Source organism: Mustela nivalis (genome assembly GCF_964662115.1).
Source record: "Mustela nivalis genome assembly, chromosome: 6".
In the NCBI taxonomy this organism is placed as follows: Eukaryota; Metazoa; Chordata; class Mammalia; order Carnivora; family Mustelidae; genus Mustela; species Mustela nivalis.
In genome coordinates this window covers 95759910-95769934 of record NC_139025.1, presented here as the reverse complement: position 1 = coordinate 95769934, position 10025 = coordinate 95759910, and the positions used below count along the sequence as shown (strand labels likewise).

The window sequence follows — 10025 nt, the reverse complement described above, 5'->3', positions numbered from 1 at the left end:
CTACACTATTTCTTGATGGAAATTAATTCAGAGGAAATGGGCTGAGGGTAGCCACTTCCATCCTCTATTCAACTCATAGTTTTTCTGCTCCACGAATAGATTCAACCCCTTCTCTGCTGAAATTATCCTTTCACCAACGTTCTTCTGCAGAGCAAAAAGGGGGAAGAGGTGATGACTGACAATAAGACTCTCTTGACCCCATTCATTTTGCATCATTGAGCACCTGAAGTGAGCACCAGTCTCACTTCTGGACATAAGTAAACCTTCTGGAAAGAGCTCTCTTTCTCTGTCCTCCCTCAACTCCCTATGACCGACTCTTTAGACTATAGGACCTGCACCTTCTTAACTGGCATAGCATAAATCATCCATGTTGGCTGAATGAATTTCTTTATTTTTTTTTTAATTTTTTTAAAGATTTTATTTATTTGACAGAGAGAGATCACAAGTAGGCAGAGAGGCAGGCAGAGAGAGAGGAGGAAGCAGGCTCCCTGCTGAGCAGAGACCCGACACGGGACTCAATCCCAGGACCCTGAGATCATGACCCCAGCTGAAGGCAGCGGCTTAACCCACTGAGCCACTCAGGCGCCCAAATTTCTTTATTTTTAAAGATGAATTCATTTATTTGAGAAAGAGCGTGCTTGCAATCAGGGGATGGGGGCAGAGGGAGAGAAGAGAATTCCCACTGAGGACAGAGCTGGGGGGCAGTGCTCAATCCCACTACCCTGAGATTGTAACTCAAGCTGAAATCTAGAGTCTGACACTTAAGTGCCTGAATGAATTTCTAAAGGGATTCAGAGAACGAACAGGGAGCACCCAAAAAGTAGAGGAAAAGGAAAACAGAGGAAGGGGGTTGGTGGTAAGAGGGGTATGTAAAAGAAAAAAACAAAGAGATGGAAAAAGAAGCAAGACAAAAGGGCAGATAGTAGAAGATGGGAGGAGAGAGAAAAAAGTTGAGAAAAATGAAAGAGCACTGTCCTTGCCCCATCACATGTTCTAGCTCTGTCTGTGCCACTCAGCACCTTCCCAGCACAGCCCGACGACTAGTCCTCTCTTTCAAGGGCTGCAAGAAAAAAAACCTGACCCACGTGGTTTACCAGGTGCAGTCACAGCTTGAGTCACTCATTTCCATCCACAGCTCACAGGTGCGTGTGGAAAGCCCAGGAGGTTCCTGTGATGGTTGCAGCAGGGAAGGACGTGGGTGGAGGATGCATCAACGTCTTACAGTCCACACCCAAAGACAAAGGGACTGGGAAACAGGCTGATGACCAGAGTCACCATAGAAACTAGAGCAGTTCTTCACTTATCTCCTCCCAGAGCAGGGCAGACGGGAACACCTAGAGACACTACAGATCATTATCCTATTCTTTCACCTCTAGCCCTAGGAACGAACTGCAAGTTGGGTGAAACCTAGGGGAAAAGAAGCACTGTGTTCTCAGGGGAGAATGATCCAGAGGAGGCCAGCCTCTCTTCCCAGAACCTTTTTATCCAGAACACCAGGGAGGAGGAAACCAGTAGGAGAGAGAAGTGAAAAGGAAGAGAAAGAGGAGAAGGGTGAAGAGGAAGGATGAAGAAGATAAGTCGTTTCATTGTCCAGACGTTATCTGGAACTTCGAGTCATTACAGGATATAATAATATACTTTTCAAAAATGACAGTGAGGTAATTGCAGTGAGGAGGGACCTGGCCTGGTTTGGACAGCCTGCAGAGCGTCAAATCGAAAGGACGGGAGCTTCTGTGGCATTTGCCCCCCTTGAGCTCACAGGCAACTGGAGGACTGTTACAGACAGCCTTGACTGTATCCAGATCCTCGTGGATGAATGTGTACTGGCTTATGCACGTGCGGTTGTGTTCCTTCAGCTTGTGTGACATCAGGCTGTTACACTCCCTGGTCATCAAGTCAGACCTAAGATAGTCTTTGTGGCTGGGAAGGAGAGGCTCAGCTCTGAGCATCTTGCTTCCCCGAACTTCGTCTTCCCCAAGGACGGTGTCTTCAGACCAGCCCGGTTGCACCACTCCTTTGTTGCTAACCAGCAAGGTTTCTGTAGTTTGGCTGCCCTCTCCTTGATTGGCCTTGGTCTTGTCCTCGGAGTCACTGGACCACAGCTCGCTCAGGGTCTGATCGCTCTCCTGTAGGACTGCTGCAGCCATCTGCAGCCCCAGCCCCAGGCCAAGTCCCAGGCCCAGCAGGAGCAGCAACATCATAAAGAAGATCTGCACCAGAGTCAGCTTCATTTTTCCTGGAGGGCGGAAGGGATACAGAAGGGCTGACTTGGAGATGCAACTTGGCTCCAGGAGGGGCCCTAGACTCCCTACTAAACACTGACTCCATAATCTTCAGCGTCTCCTCCCTCCTCAGCGTTACCCTCCTGGCAGAGATTCTTTCTTGTCTTTTTCCCGTTTCTCTGGTCCCTCCCCACAACATTCCTGTTGCTGTGTAATAATGTGTAGGTGACCAGGAGAAGCAGTTCTGAAATTGGTTTGCATATGGGGAATCAGTGGGGAAAGTTGACCTAAAGTGGCTCCTACACAAGTATTAGTTCCAAATAACCCAAGAGACTAGTTGAGAAGACAAGCAATTACAGTGTCATACTTTCCTTAAGAGAAATTCTTTTTTTTTTTTTTTTTAAGATTTTATTTATTTGGGGCACTGTGTGGCTCAGTGGGTTAAGCCTCTGCCTTTGGCTCAGGTCATGATCCCAATGTTCTGGGATCAAGCACCGCATCGGGCTCTCTGCTTAGCAGGGAGCCTGCTTCCTCCTCTCTCTCTGTCTGCCTCTCTGCCTACTTGTGATCTCTCTGTCAAATAAATAAATAGATTCCATCTATTTATTTATTTGACAGAGAGAGATAGGGAGTACAAGTAGACAAAGCAGCAGGGAGAGGGAGAAGCAGGCTCCCTGCAGAGCAGCGAGCCCGATGCAGGCCTCAATCCCAGGACCCTGGGATCATGGCCTGAGCCGAAGGCAGCAGCTCAACTGACTGAGCCACCCAGGGGCCCCTTTAAGAGGAATTCTTATAGAAAACCTTATTCTCAGTAAAGGACTAGAATTGCCAGAGGAGACTATCTCTCTTTTTTTATCCCAAATTAATGTTTGTTCATTCAAGTATCTATTACTGTCCTCTCTACTCATCCTTCCCCTCAGAAGATAAAAAGAAATAGAAAAAGCACTATGGTCCATTCTTATTCCTAAGCCCTAAGCAGAGGCTACATGATAGGGACAGGTGGGGCTTTGAGGGGGAGGCAATGCCCAATTTCATATCTCGGGACCCTGTTAAAGCTACATGCATGGTGTCAATGCCAGAACTCTTTTACTACTAAAGATCTCTTAGCACTTGGGTATTTCTTGCTGATTAGTTTTGTACTCTTAGAGAGGAAATGGCATAAGAATGAAACAAACAAACAAACAAAAAAAGTCCCCCAAACTCCAAAACTGACCTTACTAATAAAGACCCCAATGAGAGCTGAGAGGAAAAAACATGTATCTTTGTCCTGTGAGGTCAGTTTCATCCCTCTATCAAAGACACTTCCTCCCAGGAAAAAAAAAAAAAAAAAGATTTCTATAAAGAACATCGAGACAATTGATAAACTAGGATATAGTCTGTGGAATAGATAGGATTATATCAATGTTTGCTATACTGAATTTGAAAATTATACTATGATTATTTAAAAGAGTATCTTTGGAAAAAAAAAAAAAAGAGTATCTTTGGGGCACCTGGGTGGCTCAGTCGTTGAGCATCTGCCTTCGGCTCAGGTCATGATCCCAGGGTCCTAGGATCGAGCCCCACATTGGGCTCCCTGTTTGGTGAGAAGCCTGCTTCTCCCTCTTCTACTCCCCCTGCTTATGTTCCCTCTCTCACTGTCTCTCTCTGTCAATTAGATAAATAAAATCCTTTAAAATATAAAAACTAAAAAAAAAAAAAACACTTTATAAAAGGGTGTATTTGTTCTTTAAAAAAAATGAAGCCTGAAATATTATGGAACAAAGGGGCATACTGTATGCAGCCTACACTCAAATCATTCAAATTATAGATTACATGTATGTGTATACATGAGTTTGCAGAGAAAGAAAATGATTTTGTTAATGTGGGAGAAAAGTTTTTAAAATTATGTATCTGGATAGAGGATATTCAGGAGTTCTTCGTATTATCATTGTAACTTTCCTTTAAAGTTGAAAAATTTCGATATTTAAAAATGTTTTTTAAAGAAGAACTTCCCGTCTTGTTCCCTGGGGCACTCAACACTACAAGGACTTACCTCCACACCTAAGCAGCTTCAGAGATTTTTGTGCTCTCCTGTTCCCCAAGCACTTCCCTCCCAGGTTTTCCTTCTTTTTGAAAAGTGCCCTGGATGCTGGTCTGTAGAAAAATGGTTGGCTCCTGCCAGTCCCTGTGCTCTTAAACCCAGACTTAATTCCCAAGTCCACCCACCATCCATTCCTCCCACCAGCACTGAATAAACACTCACTCAATTCTCTCTGCTCCCACAGACACTTTGAAGTAAGGCTATTTGGACAGACAAATACCCAAGGCAGGAAATCTCTCTAGCCTGGGACATTGCAGACAGTTTTGTCTGGTCAGTTGTCTCACTCCCGAGTTCCACCCACTATCCTGAGCTTTATTGAAGCTTGACCTTACCATGAAGCTCAGATCAAGTCACTGTTTAATATTCTCCACATGTACACCCTTCAGCCCTTTCTTGTTCGTTTTCTAGCACGTCAAGATCCTTGGCCTTTATTTGGGTCAACTCTCCAACATGGTTATTTTGTACCTTAAGCTTAGCACTGCCCTCCACTCCTTTCTCCCTGTTTCCAACCCAACCAAGATCCACATTCCCATCAGAACATCCACATTTTGCAACCCTGGTAATTTAGCCCTAGATGAGACCAATCCAAAGCAGCACCATCACTACCAGTCCCTGTAGCCTGGGTGAGAAAAACCGGGAGGTTTTTTTTCAATGCTGATTCTAGTCACGTCTTTAGCTAAAAGTGACAGCAGAAGATGTTTTTTAAATCACCCTGGAGATTATTGAGGAGCTATAAAAACCCCTTCTGGACATAAACAAGACTCTTTAGGAGGATGTTTTGCTTTGTCATTCAGGCAGGAGTTTTCAAACAGTGGTCTGGGAGCTGCCTCTGTGATTGGCAGCGTCCACTTGGCTGGCCTTTTGCAGTGCTGATGTTGATAATTTAGGAATATAATAGCAACAACTAAACAATACTGAGCACTTACTTCACACTAGGCATTTATTACATTTCACCATCTACTTGTGGTGGTGCCCATTCTGCCCATTCAGTCCATTGAGGTCTACCGGTAACATGAAGAGGACATAAAGAATCTTCTCCTGAGTACCCCCTCCCTCCTCATGCTCACTCTCTCTTCCACTCTCTGTTGTCTCTCTTTCAAATAAATAAATAAAGGGCGCCTGGATGGCTCAGTAGGTTAAAGCCTCTGTGTTCAGCTCAGGTCATGGTTCCAGGGTCCTAGGATCCAGCCCTGCATCGGGTTCTCTGCTCAGCGGGGAGCCTGTTCTCCACCTGCTTCCATGCCTGCCTCTCTGCCTACTTGTGATCTCTGTCTGTGATCTCTGTCAAATAAATAAATAAAATCTTAAAAAAAATAAAAAGGGTGGCTCAGATGGTTGGCTGTCTGCTTTCCCTCAGGTAATGATCCTGGAGTCCTAGGATCAAGGGAGACCTGATTGGGCTTCCTCCTCAGCCGGAAGCCTTCTTCTCCCTCTCCCTCTGCCCCCCCCCCCACTCATGTGCACTCTCTCACCCTCTCTCTCTCAAATAAATAAAATCTTTAAAAAATAAATAAAATAAAATGTGGACTTAAAAAAGTAATGGACTTCCACTTGTAGTCAGGATGGAGGAACAGTGATTGGATTTTGCCTAAAACTCCTGGAATGATGGGCAAATAATATGAAATAATAGACTTTTAACACATTGGACAAAGGTGATGAAGTCCAGCGATCACTGAGAGAGGGGAAACAAAGGGGATGAGCCTACTCCTCTTTCTGGGCCAGATGGCACAGAGACCAGGACGTGGGCGGAGCCTCTCAGTCTTCAAGACGAGGAGATGGAACTGAGAGTCCAAGGAGGACCAGGCAACTTGAGTTCATGCAGCAGACTACCAGGTGGGACAGGACTGCAGAGCAACAAGTCCAGGGACCTTCGGTGGGAAGACACTGCTACACATCTATCAGAATGGTTATAATGAAAAAAAAGAAAGTAGTGATAATACGGAACACTGGCAAGGATGCGAAAAAACTGGATCTCTTGTATATTGCTGATGGGAATATAAATAGTACTATTACCTGGGAAATAGTTTGGCAGATTTTTTAAAAATACTAACTACATGCTTATCCTACAACTCAGCAATCACACTCCTGGGCATTTATCTCAGAGAAATGAAAACATATGTCCACCCAGAAACTTGTACATGAATGTTAACAGCATTTCATTTGTATTAGCCCACACTAGAAATAGCCCACATGTCCTCCACTGGGTGAGGGGCTAATCAAACTGGAAGGCATGCACAGCACGCAATCCTACTCAGCAGTAAAGAGGGCTGGGCTGCTGACACTCGGAATCACCTGGATGGATCTCAGAGGTATTACCCTGCATGAAAGAAATAATAACATCAAAGGCCGTGTACCCTATAACTCCATTTAGATGACATCCATGCAATATGGAGAACAGTGTCAGGGGTTTGAATGGTGGGCGTAAGGACACAGATGTGGCTCTAAGGAGGTACTACAAGGGAGGTCCTTTTGTAGGTTTTTTTGTTTTGTTTTGTTTTGTTTTTAAGTAATATCCACACCCAAGTCGAACTCAGGACCCAAGATCAAGAGTCCCACGCTCTACTGCCTAAGCTAGCCAGACACCCACACAAGGGAAATCTTGGTGGTGATAAAGTCATTCTGTATCTTGTTTGCAGCAGTGACTACATAAATTAACACATAAAATAAAAAGACACAGAACTACACACACATGCACACACACACACACACACACACATTATGCTACTGTCAATCTCACACATCATGTGGATACGTAAGATGTAATCACGAGGAAGCGGGTGAAGGGTACACTAGAGCTCTCTGTGTTATCTTGGCAACTTCCTATGAACCAATAATTTTTGCAAAATAAACACTTATATTAAGTGTCAAGCCTCATTATAGATGGTTTACTAACAGTATGGAGAAACACATGTCTGCACACATAGGACCCTTACCTACACGGTTATTTACACAGGATATCTAGCCTGTGGTCTTCTTCCACCCCACTCAGCCCTGTGTGGATGTTAAATTCAACACCCGTATTAAATTTTCAAGTCGAGATGTCAGGCGGTAGTTAAATATAGTGACTATAGGAGACTGTACAGCAGACCAGTGTGAGCTGGAGCTACAAATTTCAGAGCCATCAGCATATGACCAGGTATCTAAAGTATGAGACTGAAAGGGCATAAGGGTCAAGAGAAGGTTGGTTTTCTACTTTGTTTTGTTTTTAAGAAAAGACAACACCAGCTTGTTTACAGATAATAAAGACTAAGCAGAGAAGAAAACCAATAATGCGGGAGTGAAAAGCAAGACTTGTTGGAGCAATGATGTTTGAGTGCTCGGACTCCAAAGACGAGTTGCCTGGGGGTAAGTGTGAATCCCTGTGATTGCATCTGAGAATCACACCTCAGGGTAGTGAAAGGGAGGTACAGCGTCTTTGCTATGAAAGCCCGGATTTGGGGATGCGGTTGAGAAGCACTTGGTTATGCAAGAATTAGCAATGGTCAGCACACTCCTCCACTGGGCACACGGGAGCTTTTCCCTCACCCTGCAGTGGCAGCTGCTTCTGCCTAGTGACAGCTGACTGGATGGGTGTTAAACCAGCTCAGCCTCCAGCTGGATGTTCTCCAAACTACGAGGAGTTTCTCAGGATGAGAAACATAAAAACAAAACAAGGGAAAGTGAACATCAATTCACTACGAAGGGATTCAACTTTGCTGTGGGTCCCAAACGAGCCATTGCCTTTTTCCCCCAGGATTTTCATCACACACATGCCCTCCAAATGCACCTAGGTTCAGAGTGGGGCCAGTGGGGTGGGAGGCATTTTTCAGAGACAGACAGGTTACTTGAGATGACCCTATGCTCAAACACTGACCTCCGTTAGGACTGCAGAGTGCTCAGGAGTGTGCAGAGCCTGGTGTTGGTTTAGCCCGACCCACGAAACCCAAAGGGACCTAGCCATGGAGGAGACCAGGCAATCATCTTGGTAGGGAACGCTTCCTGGTGCTCCCACGCAGTGTCATTTCCCATGCAGAAACCGTTCTACAGGGGCACCTGGGTGGCTCAGTGGATTAAAGTCTCTGCCTTTGGCTGGGGTCATGATTCCAGGGTCCTGGAATGGAGCCCCACCTCAGGGCTCTCTGCTCAGCGGGGAGCTTGCTTCCCCCCTCCCTCTCTGCCTACCTCTCTGCCTTCCTGTGATCTCTATCAAATAAATAAATAAAATCTTGGAAGGAAGGAAGGAAGGAAGGAAGGAAGGAAGGAAGGAAGGAAGGAAGGAAGGAAGGAAGGAAGGAAGGAGGGAAGAAACCGTTTTGAAGTTTACTCTGTGCTCGGGGTAGCCAGCCATGCAGTACGTAGAGACCAGAACCTAACTGTGCTCTGTGCAACAAACTGTGCAAACTGGTGCAGAGCTGATTTCACCCAGAGGAAGTGCCTTTCCTTTCAATTCATACAATGGTGGTATTTAGGCTTTCTGAGGACCTAATCAGATGGCTTTGCATTTTAGTTTACTTTCACCTAAATGACCTTATATGACCCTTACAACTTCCTCAACAAGTAAAAGGAACTAAAATTATTTCTCTTGTTTTACAGTAATCTCGAAGTAAGTGACTTGCCTCGGGCCACATAGCTAGGAGGCAGTAGAATGGGGGCAGGACTCTGATCTATAGGATCCCACCAATTGTTCCTTCTTTTATCCCAGATATCTTGCCCCTGATGGTCTGGTCCTATTGAAGTCATTTCCTCATGGATCTAGAGAACAACTGGTTATCACTGATGCCCAAAACAATCTTAAAAATATGTATCTCATATAAGATGGATATTTTCGGTTCTTAGTAAGAATCATGATAATTCACATTTATAAAATGAACTCACATAAACCTGGTCAAATCCATAGAACTCAACCCTTCCAACCGGTGCTGGATTTTTCTTTTCTTTTTTTCTTTCTTATTTTTTTTTAAGATTTTATTGATTTATTTGTCAGAGAGTACAAACAGGGCAGCAGCAAGCAGAGGGAGAAGCAGATTCCCCACTGAGCAAGGAGCCTGACATAGGACTTGATCTCAGGATCCTGAGATTATGACCAAGGGGAAGGCAGATGTCCAACAAGCTGAGCCACTCAGGTAACCCCAGACCTTTCATCCTTATACTTCTTTGTCACCTCTAATTTCTGCAGTCACCCTGGTCTGGGCTTGTCTAGTGTAGGCCCTGTCTAGCCCTAGTTCCGTTTAGTAGATGATCCTCTGGGGAGTTATGGCCCTGCATCCTGTTCTTTCTAACTGAGTGATTTTGGCACCTTCTGTAATGTTGGAGGGGTTTTGCTAATAACATATGATCAATAAAACAGACCACAAGCATCCCTACTCTAGTGCGACAGGAACTTCCAGAACCAACAAAGTTTACAGAACGAACTCCCCAAATTATATCTAAATCCTACACCTCTGCTAGGAAAGACGCCAGCTCAGTAATATTCTGGGTTGCATTTTCTATAAATATTACATTCATCCATTTTTATCAATCAGCACAAGTAACATGCACTGACTATTTTGAAATAGGCTTAACTATCTTTAAAGACATATTGTCTAAAGTTTTTTTTGAAATGGCTTTTATTACTGTTTTACATTCCAAAGAAACAACCAAATTTCCTTGTGAGGTGCGTTATTCTTATTATGAAACTTCCTACATTTTCACATCTGAAGATTATCAGCGATAAACTAACCACGGGCATTTTAAGGTTCTGTCAC

The 10025-nt window shown here is 44.5% G+C and overlaps 1 protein-coding gene across 2 annotated transcripts; it reads right to left on the bottom strand.

The window, feature by feature from the left end:
* Positions 1-1465: 1465 nt before the first annotated feature.
* Positions 1466-4564, bottom strand: RNASE10 (ribonuclease A family member 10 (inactive)). 2 transcript variants are annotated; one of them, XM_082736849.1, is made up of 2 exons: positions 4465-4564; positions 1466-2236 (listed from the first exon to the last, which is right to left on the bottom strand). In XM_082736849.1, exon 2 carries the CDS (start codon positions 2229-2231, stop codon positions 1584-1586), a length of 648 nt encoding a protein of 215 aa, XP_082592975.1. In that variant the 5' UTR covers positions 2232-2236; positions 4465-4564; the 3' UTR covers positions 1466-1583. The 2 variants fall into 2 exon arrangements, with proteins under 2 accessions (XP_082592975.1, XP_082592974.1); XM_082736848.1 differs by lacking the exon at positions 4465-4564 and adding an exon at positions 4255-4362.
* Between the last annotated feature and the right edge of the window lie 5461 nt (positions 4565-10025).

Excerpts from the sequence above, each read along its gene's own strand:
- RNASE10 (XM_082736849.1), bottom strand. The coding sequence starts at position 2,231 with ATGAAGCTGACTCTGGTGCAGATCTTCTTTATGATGTTGCTGCTCCTG.